The following is a 16,752-nucleotide window of genomic DNA, read 5'->3' on the forward strand; positions in this document are numbered from 1 at the left end:
CTTATACTTACCCTAATACACACTTAAAATTGGTAGTTTGGTTATTGCTAGCTGAAGGACAAGTGGACCTCCTCGGGCTTAATCCATTTTTGGTTCCGACTAGACTAGTTCCACTGAAATGAATGAGACTTGTTAGCCAACATGCAAGTAATGGTTCTACTTAAGTTGGGACTTAAAATGGATTTCATGTTTAATCAAACGGTGTTATTACTGAGCTATACAGTATCTTCCACCTTATACTTGCATGCCAAAGTAGATTATTCTATTTTTCCCTAATAACTACATATTATCTATATAAATATCATACTTTCCCCCCATGTGACAAAAACATGTTTTTCATTATTAATTTTCTTTTTCCTTCATTGTCACTGCTCTGGTTTGCTTTTGCTTTCTCCCACTGTTGTCTAATGTAGTTATTGTTTTTCTGTTTTTGTATATTTTCTCTGTTTCATTTTTTAAATATTCCAATTATAATCATTTTTAATTATTTGTGAACTAAAATCAGATGAAGTCTTTAAATGCACAAATCATATCTTGCTACCCAATAGAGTACTATATGTATGGTAGGTAACAATCAGTATGTTCTCGTGGTGCATATATATATTTGGAGGATTTGCTACTGTCTCGGTGAGTTAAAAAACAAGAAGTATACTGTACTCTGGACTCTTAGTAATATAGGCAGTGTTGCAAATGTCCACATATTTAAGAGGGCGTAAATTAATGAAATATACTCTTAAGTCTGTTTTCCAAAATCTAGGGTAGACTTTGCTGGAGAAAGATTTTTCATAGTGTTCAGTTTCACAAAGTTGCAGTAAAGAATATAAGTAGAATACAAAAAGATCACTACAGAGTAGCAACATTGCCCCCAGGGTCATGGAAAAACAATCCACAGACATAACTATAGTAGCATGTGACTGTACCATTTGGAATATATGAATCAGGATTTCAGTAGTTGCTTCCAAGACAGCTAGATATAGGATACCACTGCATATGATACCATCTGTTTCTGGAAAGGTATATCACTGAATGTAATGGTTCACAAATGTCTGCACAGCTTATCACCCAACTATGCAGAACAATTTTACAGGACACCAAAGGTCAGCAAATTAGTGAATGTTTTAATTTTTTAATTATTCTATTTTGACAGCCAGTGAGGAAGAATACTTTTGAAATTAATTGCACTGTGTGACAAAATAACTTGGCTGACTGTTGACATTATGTACATTGACTCGAGCTAGTAGAGGCATAGTTACTGGGCTGCTTTAGGCAGACACAATACTACAGATGCTTTAAATTAAAATAAAATCAGACTTTCATTTGATTAACTGGCTGGAATCACAGGTTGTGTGTCCTCATCCCTTGTATCTGGCAAAAGCATATTCTTGGGATGGGGAGGTTTAAGAAGGAAAGAACATAAAAGAGTATCAAGCAGTGTTGAGAAAGTTATTAGAATCAAAGAATCTTTCTTTTGGCAGTCATGCCCAACCATGGAGAACAAAATGAAGAAGTGTAAGCAGACAGCAAATAATGGGAAAGGGCATTTGGAGGGAAAAAAATCAAGACCAACAATAAATAATTCTAGAAATACATCAAAAGTTGTAGGGAGATAGGTCGGCTGTTGGATAGTAATGGAATCAAAGTACTTTAAGACAATAAGGACATTGCAAAAAATAAATAAATAAATGGTACTGACCTGCAGCAAATAGTAGTGGCAAATAATGAGATTCTACAATTTACTGATAAATTAAAAACAAGTACGTGGGCATCAGCAACGTTGATCCAAAAGTTCTTAAATAATTTGTGTGAAAATATTTATCTAATAAAAATATGCAACTTGTTCCTGAGCTCAGCCAGTGTACTGGAGTACTAGAAGGTTGTTACTATCGTATAAGATTGTTGAGTGAGGGTGAGGCGGCTGAAATTATAGGCCATCCAGCTTAATGTTTGTTATGGTTAAATTGGTGGAAAGGATGTGAAAATTTGTCAAAATCATTTTCATTGCATTCAGAATTCCACTACATGCTTGTCTCCTCGCAGTTCCACATTTGGTAAGAAAACCTCACTTCACTCCATAAAATTTCACACATATTTTTATAACAGTTTTAAATCTCTTTATATAATTTATTAAAGACATTTTAACTAATTTATGAACTTTAACATTCTTTCTACTATATAAAACACACTTTGCATATTTTCTAAATATGTACATTTTGGTTAAGCACATTTTCCACATGTAAGCATGACTGCACATATATTACTTTTCAATACTGGAATATGTGAATTTCTGAGGCAAGATTCATTCTATTGCTGATCCTAGGTGGTACAAAATGGATAGTTTGCACAGAAATGTGAAACAAACTACAGTTTCTATTAACTGCAGCTTAGAAGCTATCTTGCTGAGCAGTAATTATAAGGAAGGGCAATCAAAATGAACAAAGGGCTTGAAGCAACTTCACAGTGAGGAAAGGCTACAGTATTCAGGGATTTTTAACTTGAGGCGGGAGGGAGAGAAAGCATATAATTATAGATGGAATACAAAAGTCTGTAGGCAGAAAAGTGTCTCACTTTCTTCTGGCACTAACTATGAGGTCAGTCACTAATGCCGAAAAGTGACAGAATCGGGTCAACTAAGTATTTCTAATATATCAGCCATGATATATTTACTGTCATAGGATGGTGATCTGTACAAACCACCAACCTGTACAGCTTTAACAGGAGCATTGACAGTTGTAAGAAGGGCAAGGCCACCAATAGCTATTAATCAGTACCATCAGCAACAGAGCCAGTAGGTCTCTGTATATCTGTTTCAGAGGAATAAGATGGCAGAGCACTGTCACACTCGTTTCTCATTGAGGGCTTCCTATAACCAAATAGTCACCCACTGCCTGAACAGCATACTTGACTAGGTAGGCCTTTTCATCTGCCTCAACATGATTCTTCCTCCTTTCCTGTGAAGACAGCATCCATTCTCTGCATCCAGCAGTAAGCAATTGTCAGTCATTCCCATTTCCAAAAGAAGAGTTGTATGTTACATCCATTAAAGATGTTTGTTTTTATGCCATGAATATTTGAGCTTGTTATGGAACATCTTTGGGGGGTAGACTTGGTTAGCATTTTATTGAAAGTGAAAGCACACAGTATGTCATCCTCCAGCTTGTCTTTATCGATTTATTTAGTGGATAAACTGCTAGAATATATTAAAATGAAAAGATTTTCAAATTTCTATACAAAATTCATGATTGTATCCATATGTTCCCAGTCATCATTCCTGGTATTCACAGAATTGAAGTCAGGCTAACTAATTTTTAACTCTATGATCAACACTTAGGATTAGCTACACATGGCACACTCTGCTACTCTTTTTAGAGTGGTTTGGCTAATGCAGCAGGCTTGATTTCTGATTTAAATTATAGTTCCATTGTCCTAAACGCACACAACTATTTTCCACCAAGGGAATGTTCACAGGCGGGTGTACAAATTTCAGCCTGAGGAAGCTGGAACTAAAGGATGGGACCGCACATCCAAATATACAATCAAACTGAAAGACTGAACCTGTGTTAGGCACAGTATGTGTACACGTACCTCTGCCAACATAAAGGATAGCATGTGCTTCCAGATACAAGTCGCCAATATTTATTTTTAAAAAGCCACTACAACATTCATAAGCCAGAAGACAGCAAGGAAGATAGGGACTGTTCAGTATCCCTGTTTGTGGTTTCTTTCATTACACGCTTATTAGGAATATACAAACATTACACTTCTGAGCTAAAGGAATTGTCTTGGTTCTACTGCCGCCACATAATTGGTACCATATTTTAAAAGAAGTTGTTCTATCACTTAAGTAAATTTAATAAATGCTTTTAAAAATCCTCATCATTATCCTGGTTTACCTCAGTGTCTGTGTCCCTATTCTTGTATTACTGACACCGCAGACACACTATTGTTGTTGCTATTGTTGTTAAAATGTATGGCCTGCTTTCCTTTGCAAAAGGCAATCTTGAAGCACACACATAGTACAAATACCAAAATCCGTATTAATGCAACAGGGAGGACGGAATCAGTATAAACCACAGTCAACATAATAAGTAAAAACAGATGCTATCGTCTGCAAATAGGACAGTAATAAAAGTATTCATACATAATACACAAATTACACCCCAGCCGCATCTAGGCAAAAAGCTTAAACTACTTTTTGGAAACTAAGAAAACTAGATGTTCATTTAGCAGTGCAATCCTATACATGTCTACTTGAGAAATCTCTTTGAGGTCAGTATCTTGTACTCCATGAATACAGATATAGAACTGCAGTCCACAAGAACTTGTTTATAAAGAGTGGACTTTGCTAATGATGGAAAGATTTGTCATGTCTTTTGCACATTTCCACAATCCCTCATTTACCACCAAACATGTCCCATACCTCGGTTCAAATTTGAAAACTAAATAACTTTCTTTCTTTCCAAAATGACAGCATATTTCTCACTTGGAAGTGGCTAGACAACATTAAAATTCATCATAATTAAAAGTTCCATCAAATGCCATTTTATATTAGTATGTACAGTAGTATGATTCTATAATATGACACATTTACTTAGTAGATTTAAATGTAATTAAATGTACCTTAATGAAATATCTATTTGAGACAACAGTACAAAAAACTAGGAGCCTCTGAAGACTCTGCCCCATAGCATAAACCATTTTGTGGATCACATCCCTGATCTTTGTGGATGTTTCATGCATGCCAGGAAATTTGGTGAAGACAATACATTCCTAGCTATTGCCACAAAGAATGTAGCTCTCTGTACAAGATATGTCAAATATAAGATTATTTTGCCAAATAAGTTTAGATCCAGACTCAGACATGATTAGAATATATCATTCAAATCAGTGGAACATAATCAATGAGTCATGCTGTAGTTCTGATCCAAACCTTTATGTACAGTGAAAAGAATTTGCAGCAAGACATTTACCATTATGGTAGAAATGTTTCAGTATTTCTAAGAACACAGATTTCTATGGACTATTTTCACTTGCCGATATGACAGTTCCATTACATAAGCAAGTGAAATGTCCTTTTGTTACTGTTATGCTCTTTCAAGTCACCCTCCAATTTATGGTGACCCCATGAAAGAGAAATCTCCAAAATGTCTTGCCTACAGTAGCCCCTAGAAAATTGTTATTTTCCTCCATAGTCCTAAGAAAATTGTTATTATTGGTGTTTTCTTAAAATCACTTTTGATTTCTCTAGTCAAGGTAAAACAAATAATTAGTTGCATATATTTTTCTGTTAATTAAAGTGTGACTGTTTGGATTACTGTAACACGCTCTGTGTGGGGATGCCTTTGAAGATGGTTCGGTAGTCTGGTGCAAAACTCTGCAGCCAGAGTACTGACTGGGGCCAGCTACAGGGAGCATATAATGCACCTGTTACAAGAACTGCACTGGCTACCAGTCCATTTCTGGGCCCAATTAAAACTGCTGATCATTACCTATAAAGCCCTATACAGCTTGAGTCCAGGCTACCTGAAGGGCTGTATCTCCCTATATGCACCTTCTTGGTGATTAAGATCAGCAGAGGAGACCCTCCTCTCTGTCCCATTGCCAGCACAAGCACAGCTGATGGGGACACGGGACAGGGCCTTCTCTGTGGCAGCTCCCAGGCTATGGAACACTCTCCCTCAGGAGATCAGGATGGCCCCTTCCCTTTTAGCCTTCCGAAAAAAGCTGAAGACCCCTCTCTTCAGGCAGGCTTTTAACAATTACAATTGTTAAACAGGCTTTTAACAATAACAGTTGAATCCCAGAAACTCATTTTAGCAGATAATTTTAATCTTTCCCATGTTCCTGTGTTTTAATCTATCCACATGCATGGTCTGAACTGTGTTTTTTGATTAGCAGCCTTTTGAAACACATTCAGTGGACATAATGCATGAGTACTCATTGCTCTCTATCATTTATTTTTTCTTTTAATCACTCTGGATACATGCCTGAAGTCACTATTTGGATTCCTACAGGCAGAGGCAACAGCCCATTCCTTTGCATGTTTACCAGAAATAAATCTTGCTTAATTCAGTAGGGCTATCTCCAAGGCATCCATCCACTGGGTTGTAGCTCTGATAACAGACCTCGGTGTGAATGGTACAAACCCACTTTATGCTAAAACAGTTTACTAAATTAGTATCTTGTACTAGGCAATCATAATCTCTAAAAACATTGTTAGAAAGTATACCATAAATAAAATGCCTTATTTAGAAGCATATTTAAATCCAATTTTCATGTTTTTCATATTAGGATCACTCAAATCATTAACTGATGCCTGACATTTCAAATATAAATATATCTAATTGGCAAGAAATTCCATATATTTCGAGATGAAGCACTTCCAAGTTCCTGTGTTTCTGGTCACAGAACCACATGCTCAGGCTAATCACAGGTATTGAAATGTATGTAGTTTGTGTAAAGTTCTAGATCAGTGATTCCCCACCCTGGGATTCCAGATGTTCTCGTACTAAAACTCCCAGAAGTCGTCACAGCTAGCTGCGCTGGCCAGGATTTCGTGGAGCAGTTGTCCAGGAACATCTAGGGACCCAAGTTTGGAAACTACTGAGAACTAATGAGAACTCTACACATGGGAATAAGCAAGCTGAGCTATGTTTAAATTTGTATGGAAGTAATCATTCACGTGAGCAAAATGGATTGACTGAAAATAAGGTGAGCCACTGGACAGAAATTTTCTTAAAATTGATAGAATTTAATGCCTAAGGTTTAGGAATTATTTAGTGGGACCAATCTAAGATATAGATTATTGTGACTTTCCCAGGTGCCTTGTACCCAAGGCTAGGTAAATAATTGTGGTATCTGAAATATGAAGTCCTGAAAACCTCTCCTATACTTCAATGGCAGTTAAAAAAATCAAATACAATATGTTAAATAACCACTTCAATGCTCCTCTTTCATGATATCCATAATCAGCTGCCCAAGGAGACCACTTCATGCTGTCTAATGGTAGGGCCAGACATGTTTGTTAGTTTTAGTAAGAATTGCTTTGAAGAAAATCTGAAGCCATCTGAGTACCAAACTGATCAATCAGTTAAACCAGGGGTAGGCAATTAATTTCTCTAGGGGGGCCACATGAAAAATCTGAACTGTGTTCGGGGGCCAAACCAACTTTACTTAAAAATAAAATGAAACAGTGATGTTATGATTGTTTCTATTTTAAACTTGTTAATCTTCACAAATACTAAAGAGGTTTTTTGCGGTATGTTAAAGATAAGCAACTGATCAACTTTAGATAAAAAGCTATAAATGGTTTTGATGTCCGGCGGCCTGGACAGGAGCAGCTCACATGCCGTATGTGGCCCTCGGGCCGCACTTTGCCCAGGTTTGAATTAAACCAAGCATTCAAAATTAATGAAGAAATACTGTATGTCATTATATGCAATATTATTACATCTGCTAAGAATTCCAAAACAACACAATTTGACTCCAGTGTCTAGTAAAGCATTTGTTTCTTTTTGGATTGCACTTTTGGATTGCCTGTGGGTCAGGGTCAGATATGGGAAAAATTACATTTTTATATCACAACTTCTAAAATCCCATAGCAGGCACACTCATAGCAATGGCTTGTGGGAACTGTGGCTCAGGAAAGATGCCCCCCCCCTTTGAGCCAAAAACCAATAGGCTGTACAACTGGAAGTATTCAGGCTTATGGATGTCCAAGACTTTGTGGAAAACAACTAATTTTGAAGCTGGGAAGACTACAACAGTCTTCTATTCAGACAAAAAAAAACAGGACACACCCAAAACTAGGCAGGAGCTACTTTGGATGTGCCCTGTGAGATTTGAGGGTTATACATATATATTGATTCCTCACATGCCATATCAAAAACTTTTTTAAAGTATTTATATTTTGAGAAATACATAATTCATCATATCCTATGGAGAGTTGCCATTTAAGAAATATAAGCCAAAGGTCCTCACGACTGTTAGAAATAGTTCTTTGGATTGTAACTATTGGCTATATTTAAAGTAGCTATCTGGATTCTCACCTACATTATTTTACATTTCTGTTCATGATTAAACAAAGTGTGCTGCTTATATACCGCTCCATAGTGCTTTAAGCACTCTGTGGAAGTCTACAGTTTAATTATGCAGGTTACATAATGTCTCCCAAGTGAGCTGCGTACTCAGTTTACCAATTTGGAAAGCTTAGTCAACCTTGAGTCAGCTACCTGAGCACATTGGGATCAAACTCAGGTCATGAGCAGAGATTTAACTGCAGTAATGCACTGTGCCATGAGGCTCATCTGAATGTCAAAACCAATTAATTAACACATTGGCTAAATCTAGGGGTAGCTCACAACCAATAACTTTTCCTTTTCTGCTAGCAACATGTTGAAAAGTTTAAGAATTTTGATTAATCCTTTTGCGTACACATACTGCTCATTTTTCTTATTGAAATGTTTTGGAGACCAATCATGTATGATTAAAAGCAATGAATCCATACAATTAACACACATTTATCAAGTCATTTTTTCAGGTGTTCTTCTAAGTTAGTATATTGATGAATGTTTATATTTTCTTAAAAGCAATTCCTTGGAAATTATACCGAATATTTACAGTGTAATCCATCAAACAGTATTGTAAGTTGACCTCTATTCATTGGGGTTTATGCAAGACCCCCATGGAAGCTGCAGTTAGTTGATGGAAGAATGCAATACAGATTGTGCTGAGGTGTTTTTACAAAGTTATCCCACATTGATTTCAGTGATTTTAATTATACCTCGTTCTGTGTTAAATTATAAAATCAGGTTTTGATGTTGGAAGTCAAGATTTCCAGAAGATAACATCCCTATTTTATTTTGTTTTGTTAATCAATAATTCAGGAAAATCTGATCAATTAAGATAAGAAAAGTGTAAAGGGAAACGCTTGATGTATAACGGAAATTGTATGTGTCTATCTTCAATCCAAATTCAACTTCTTTTTTTCATTTTTTCATTTTTGGGACTAAAATATATCCAAGATTTTACAACTACATAAAACCCATTCTCCTAATCTACCTCTGACTCTAATAGCTTTAGCTTTCAGTAGTCCTTAGATGGCTAATTTCAATGTCCATACTAAATGAATGCTGAGCAGTTGCGTGTGACAACTCAGTTTCACAGCTTCCTTTGGAGATTTTTAACAACAAAGTACCCACAAGAATTCAAAATGTGGTCTCTTAAATCTGCAATCATTATTAATGCCAAATGCTACAAAATAATATTTTCAATCAAAGATTCTCAAGTGTCTCAATTTTTGGTGTTCAAAACCATCTGAGAACAGTTTATTATATGCAAAATTTTACTCAAAAACAAATAATTAAATAATTTACATTTTCCTTATCCATGGAATTTGGCAGATGTAACAGATCCACTGAAATTATCAGGCTTCATGTCTGATATGTTGTTTGGGACACAACATTATCAGTATGATTCTCTGCAGCCATAAATTATAGTTTTAATAGCTGTGACATAAAAAGGTGGGGAAACAGATAATTAAAATGAGAAGATAATCAAGTAAGAATTTCTGTTGGATTAAAGAACAACTATTTAAAGACCTGAATATTAGAGAGAAAGGATTGAAACAAGAGAGAGAGAGGAGGAGGAGGAAAGGGGGAAGGAAAAGAGGGAGGAGAAGGTGAGGGAAAAAGAAGTCAACTTGGACTGTCACTGCCCAGGTGGATTGACTGATGAATTAGTTTCACCAGATATGAGATCAAATTGGTTTTCAACACATACTAAGGTTATTATATAAATATTGAATACTGGATTGTCATTCAGAGTTTCTGATATGAAATAAACACATCATTTAAAATAAATGAAATTAAACTACTGTATTGAATTTCTTGCTGTACGTTCTGCCACTGAAAGCGATTACATTTTTGTCAGCAGGAGATACTATCAGGAGCGAGCTACTGCAGACACATGAAGAAACTGTCATCAGTTGTCTACAGTTCTGATGTCTGTATTTCCTATTGTGATACACAGATCAAGTTGGAAACAGATGAGAGCTTTTCTGTGATTCTGTCATGATCAGTCATATACAGAGAAGTCCTCAATGCATTCAAAAGAAGTACACAACAAGAACAAAAACTGGATTTGTTCCTCTAGTGTTATAAGCTTGACTAATATTTGATCAAATATCAAACTCATTACTATTTTTATTGTTAGTCTTTATCTCTTTCCAGTGTAAATACACTCAGAGATTTGTACACAAGTGATGCCAGATGAAAACACCATTGTCAACACCATTATAAAGATATACAGATATATTTTGTGAACCTCTCTGACTGATTTCTTTGAGATACACAATTTTTCACAAATGTTGCATTCTAACATGGTTTCAAATATTTTTGAAATGCATCTCTTAAAATATATTTAGAAATTTAACATAATATTAGTTTCAGGGGAAATGGAACAGCAATTCAAATGCTATTCTTTGCTTCTATGGGAAAGTTGTTCCCTTTAAAGTTCATTATTTAAATCATGTCCAAAAGTCAGTAATTAGAGTCACAGAACTCTGTGTGTGTATGTGTTTGCCCAATGTCCATACCTTCTAAATAAAATTGTTCCAAATAAAGGCATTTGCCATGTGCAAAATATGAAGCTGTTGCCCTAAAACTGGGATTTGCTATCTGTTGTTACACTAGAGTTAAATATATTGTCAGAACTATACAGCAGGCTGTGCAGAAGGCAGCATATATAGTGAAGAACAAAAAAGTGAAGCATTGTGCTTTAAAATAATGTGTACCTATTTTTTTTTTACCAGTAATTAATAATAAGTACTGGTCTTGGACACATTATAAGTAAATAAGTCTTATTGAACTGTTTTTGTACAGGACATAAATGTAAGACTTAAATGCTAAAAATAACTGCCCCTGTGAATGTATTACATTGGACTAAAGATAGCATGCCTTTAAAATTATTATTATAGCTTCCACTATAATTCACTGTATTTCAGTTTTGAATATCTGACTTTCTTAAAGCCAATAAAAGCTAAAGGTGGTAAATTTAAGGATTTTGTTAGTTAATATTTAAAGGCAATTAATGTTTCCTCTGCATTGTATTCTGCACTATATATTTGCTTATTTTTCTGTCAATTAGAAAATACTACAAATGATAAAGAAATTAGTTTTACTCACAAATATCATCTGATAGAAACATTGGATTAATTAATCTCTTCATTGCACAATGCTTGGGCAAAATCATTTTTTCATATATCCTGGGAAATGAAGTATAAGAAACTGAAGACATTTTTAAAATGTAACCTGCAGAAAAAATTGTTCACACAAAAATATATCTACAAAATATTAAAAAAGGAAGAAGAAGAAAGAAACTAAATTAATATTTGGCTCTTTAAAGAAATTCTGTTGTACATACGTAAGGTCATCACCTCCTTTGTTAAATTTTAATAATATTTCGGAAATGTTATTACTTTGTGTTTTTCTAAGCACAACTTTGTTTACCTTTGTGTGTTTGTTATGCTTTTCTCTGTGTGTATCTTTTATTATAAGGCCAACATCTTTTGTACATAATGTGTTTGGCCAAAGAACTAAAATTATAGCTATTTTTACATGGTCCCCTTTAAATTCAGTTGCATTATTTACTAGATCAACTACTGCAATCCAGATAGATTTATTTCAAAATACGAGATAGAAATTATTTTTTAAAACCCAGAATTTATAGCAGGTTTTAACTATACATTCTATGTATCTGTACCACTTTACAGTCCTTTCTTGAAAATGATAAGAAAAGATGTCCTTGTAAGATAATATGTATCTGTATTAAATATGAGCAATGTGTACTTGTAAGTAAGGTACTGTATTAGTTTATGAGCTATTCCTAGGCAGGAGTCATTTTCCCCATCATCATAAATGTAAGAGTATTTACGTCTTTATATAACCTTTTCTACAGCACCATTCTGTGCATGTCTACTCATTAGTGAAGCTCAAGTATTTAAACTGATCTTACGGCCGAGTAAACAGGTACAGAATTGTTGCATCACAATCCAGTGGCATGCATGTATACGGTACTTCGAAGGAACCCTACTAATTTTCATGGGCGTTAATTCCACTCCCAAATTAAGTCGGCACAGCATTGCAGCCTTCATCTGTGTAACTAGTCAAAATAGTAAGCGCAAGATGCTCCTGGGGTTAGTAGCTAATCGTCCTGAAAAACGTTAAAAATGAATCAAGGAATCCTGGACGGAAACGGGACTGACTCATTGACTTGTCACTGCTCTCCTTCCAAGAGGGAATCCTGAAAGGGCTGGAGGACTCTTGTTTCCAGGTGTCAAGAGACGCACACTAATCCAGATTCCAATTTTTTTTTTAAATGTTCTTTCTGGATGGTGAAGCAGTCCGGGCAAGGGATTTCACGGTCCACCCCGTGGCCCCAGCCGCTCCCAGACCCTAATAAAAGGTCTTCACCACTACAAGCCGAAGCCACGACCTTGTTTCTTGCCCTCAGCGGGTCGCGCTTCTGCGCCCACCAAGACGCGCCGCGCGCTTCCTTCCCCAAAGCGACTTATCACCATCACCCCGGCCAGAGGCACCGGGAGACACCGCTGGCTTCTTCAGAAGCAGCCCGATCCACCCGGCCTGGGGTCTCCCTCCCCTCCTCCCCCTCCCCGGCCACCCTCGTCCTCCTGGTTCGCATCCTCCCCTTCTCAGCGCCGAGGGACGCGGGTTACCTGAGCTGTCGCTTTTCCGCTTGCCCGCCCGCTTCTCCGTTTCCCCGGGGGACAGCGCCTGTCGTCCATAATCACCCGGGGCGCACGCCGCCCCCGTCGGGGTGCTGGTCCCCAAGCTGGATGAGTTCGAGCACAGTCCCGGGGGGCTGGTGCCCAGCTCCGGGGGCCCTCCCGAGTCGGGCTGGAGGCACAGGCTGTGCCTAGCCGAGGCGGAGGGAGGCGGGGGAGGCGGCGGCGGCGGCGGCGGCGGGGAAGCCATCTGCGGAATGTGCCAGTTCGTCTGCAGCGCCTGGTGCTGCTGCGGTGGCGGCGGCTGTTGCTGCTGCTGGTGGTGATGGTGGTGGTGATGGTGGTGGTGGTGCCCCCGGTGGTGCTGGCTGCCGAACATGCTCTCCTCGTTGGGGTATCCCGCTATGATGCAAGAGGAGGACGAAGCGGAGAGCTCCGGGTAGGACATGTGGTCCGAGCGGCCGTGCAAGGCCAGGGCAGACTGGGAAAAGGGGTGCAAGCCCTGGCCGGGGGCATGGTGGGGGCTGCGCAGGCAGCCGAACAGCGTGTGATCCATGGCATGCACCGAGGCTCCGCGCGGCGGCACCGCAGCCCAAGAACGCCCCGGCGGCGGGTCAGGGAGAGGAAGCACGACGCTCCTCCGATCTCCTCCCAGCCAACCCCAAAGCCAGCACCGGCGGCAGCAGCAGCGCGCTCAGCGGTAGTAATAATCCAGGGCTCCAACGATCCCGGCCGTGGCCAAAGCCTCGGATGTTCACTCGAGCGGGCGCGGTGTTCGCCGCCGGCAGCAAGGAGGTGGTCCCACGCTAGCGCTCCGAGGGAGAAGCGGATCGCCGAGGTTATAAATACAGGAGTGTGTAACGTGAGCCGGGGGCTGGCTTAGCTTGCACGGCACTGACCACATGCGAGCAGCCTCCCAGCGCCAGCCCCGCGGCAGCCACACCACCGGCGGACCCGCAGCTCCCCTCGCCCTGACCCCGGCTCAGGCTCAGCCGGCCAGCCTTGCCCTGCGGGGCTCCGCTTCACGCGCGAATTGCAGAGGCGAGGCTGGTGGACGGCCGCCAGGTTGGGGTGGGAAGGAGCTGGGCAGCATCCCATTGAATGGGGAGCAGGTGAGGGGCCTGCCCGCTTCCCTCAGTGGACCCAGACCCAGTGGCACTGACTCATCAGAGAGGGCAGCAGGCTGGCAGAAGCAGCAGCTACCTCCGCTACCTCCTCCAGGGCCCAGTGCTTCCTTGCCAGGGAAGCCAGCGGAAGAAGAGGATGTGGTGCAGGATCTGCCACCTCCATTCATTCGTCAGCCTTTTCTCTTTCTCTTTGGGCATCAGGGCAGCCCAGAAACAACAACAACAAAAAAGAAAATAGTAGCAGCAGTCCTTGGATGGAAGAGCCACTTCCATCTTGCCTACTTCTCTTTGGAAAGCCAAGTGATAGAAGCTGGGCAAAGTGGGGGTGGCTCTTCACTAGAGCATCTGCTGCTTTACCTCTCTAATCTATCCCTCTCTCTGGACAACAGGGAGGGGGTTGACACTGGATCTTTTAGGAGGGGTGAGTAAGAAAGAGCATGTGCCTCTTACTTGCTTAGCATCATGGTGTGGCCTTTCTTGTTACAGGCCTTCTCACTATGCCATTCAGGGACCAGCTAAGCTTACAAAGCACAGCCTGAACTTGGTTGCACTTCTTAACAGGGAAAGAGGAAGACCAACAAAAGATGGATTGACTGAGTCAAGGAAACCACAGCTTTTAGTCTGCAAGATTTGGACAGGGCTGTTAATGATAGCAGCTTGTGGAGGTCACTAGTTCATGAAGTCACCATAAGTCAAAAGTGACTTGACAGCACACCGCAACAAACTTTCCCTTTATACAACATAATGGTGGGGAATAAGCCCAGCACATTGACAGTTGTCCTCATTTTGACATGCAGAATGAGGTGACTGAGCAGACAAGTCAGAGATGACAACTGCCCTTGTGAGGACTAACCCCTGACTTTGTTTGCTGATCTGTACTTATCTTCTGATACAGAAGACAAATGAGCCCACGAGACCCAATTGTTACTGCACTGCCCAGAAACAGAGGTTGAATAAATGGGCAACACTTCCTGCAAGGCCTAGTCTCCCTCTCCTTGCACACTTTCTCAGCACTATCCACTACCTTTTTCACTTTGCTAAGAATTTTATGATCTTCACTCTCTTGTTCATTTCAAGAGAGTCCTGAGACAGTCAAACTTTATCTCCATTATACAGATTATACAGATGTCACACTGAGGTTTACATTTCTGTTGACTGAGGCAGGTTACAGAAAGCAATTTACTTCAAGAAAGGAAACAGAACTCCTATACAGATGAGTACCTGGGATAATAACACATGCCCATTTACTGCAGCATGTATGCTCACAGCAGGAAGGCTTGGAGAACTGTAGCTTCCCATCACAGACACATAGAGTTAAAAACCTATATTCATAGTCATCAGATGATTCAGCCTATACATGGTTTAAAAATTTATGCAGGGGAACTGAATGTTTCCCCAAATACCATTGAACGTGTTGTTTATCAAATGAAACAGCAGCACCTCAACACGCACACGCACACACACACACACTTCTGTGGCAAGCTATTTCTAAACTAGAGGGGACTTTCAAAATAGGATTGTGGTATAATTTTTAAGGCTGCCAAAAGAGATTTTGTCCCATCGATTGCACAGAAACCCTTTAGCTTGCCTAAATTTGAATCTTGTTTTTCATTTCCCAGCAATGCATTTACTAATGTGGGGTGTGGCTTTATGAAATGTCCATTTCTTAAGCTGGAAGGCAGTTTAACATTGTCATGCCCATATTAAATAACAGATCTACTGAATCCAGCAACTTGAAAAAAATAAGGTATACATCCTCACATACTGTAATGCCAAAATCTATGGAGAAAATTCTGCATGAATATGCAGTTATCAAGTTTTCTTCCACTGGCAAGTACAATTGGCAAGTAAAATTCTTGCCCCCTTCACCTTCCCAATGGGGCTTTTTTTAAAATAAAAAATATATATATTTTCCACAGTAATACGGTTAAGGGCAAAATCCTAATACAGTATAGTTATTTCAGAGTAAGCTTCCAGTGCATCAGCCTCTCGGTGCCTCTCAATAAATCTAGAGAGGATTGTGCTGCAGTACTATGAGGTGTGAGGTGGGAACTAGGAGATAGAAAGTTTGTGAATCACAACTTGTTTCAGTGTTGAACTTATAGGATGACCTTAGGGAAGGTACTGTCTCCAACCTAAGCTCTCCTCCCCTCTTAGCAATATGGGAATAATAATATGAACTGCACTTATTGCTAGGTTACAAGGATTACTGAGGCAATGTACGTGATGTGCTGTATAAATGCTGAGTATTTCTTTTTCCTGGCTTACTATTAGACTTCTCAGTCGCTGCTGCTTGAATGGATGGTTGTACAGTAATTTTACAACAGTTTTGAGATTGGTTTTGAGTGAAATAAATTTATGCTAAGCCTCTTCCATTCTCTTGCCCTGATAGCAATTGTCACAAATTAAACACAAGGCTATTTTAATAACCACCAGGAATGCTCACTTTCACTCAAAGCATTATGCTCATTTCATTTCATAATAATCAGCCATAAAAATTATCATTCCACATATGCTGGTATTACAAAAGTGGAGGTATTGCTTGTTTCTCATTTTGAACTTCCTTAATTCTGTGGACCTCAAGAAAGCAGGCTACAGCTTACATTAAAGTTGAAAAGCAATGTCCTGGAGTACGCTGCTCGGTGTTTATCAAGAAGGTGGGTAATTTGGGCTAATATTTTGCTATGTGAAAGCGGGTTGTAAAGAATAGGCAAGACTTCCCCCAGATCAGGATGTCCCTCAGACTTGAGTGTCTCTCAGTAACCTCTCTAACAAGGATTGGCAGACACTCCAGTGCAGTAGATCTAAATCCAAATGGACTAGAAATGAAGTTTCCTAGAGGATTGTAAATCTGCCTCTGGTCCAGTATGAGTCCTGGCCTGAGGC

The 16,752-nt window shown here is 39.4% G+C and overlaps 1 protein-coding gene across 1 annotated transcript in view; it reads right to left on the minus strand.

Moving 5' to 3' along the window:
- The window catches only part of MEOX2 (mesenchyme homeobox 2), a 79,531-nt gene extending 65,422 nt beyond the window's left edge, over window positions 1–14,109 (minus strand). The window contains exon 1 of the mRNA XM_073003260.2: window positions 12,731–14,109. Within this exon, the coding sequence (XP_072859361.2) occupies window positions 12,731–13,295 (565 nt within the window). The 5' untranslated portion in view covers window positions 13,296–14,109. The remainder of the gene's footprint in view (window positions 1–12,730) is intronic.
- Window positions 14,110–16,752: the final 2,643 nt, after the last annotated feature.

The sequence above is a fragment of the Pogona vitticeps genome, chromosome 6, assembly GCF_051106095.1.
Source record: "Pogona vitticeps strain Pit_001003342236 chromosome 6, PviZW2.1, whole genome shotgun sequence".
Taxonomy (NCBI): Eukaryota; Metazoa; Chordata; class Lepidosauria; order Squamata; family Agamidae; genus Pogona; species Pogona vitticeps.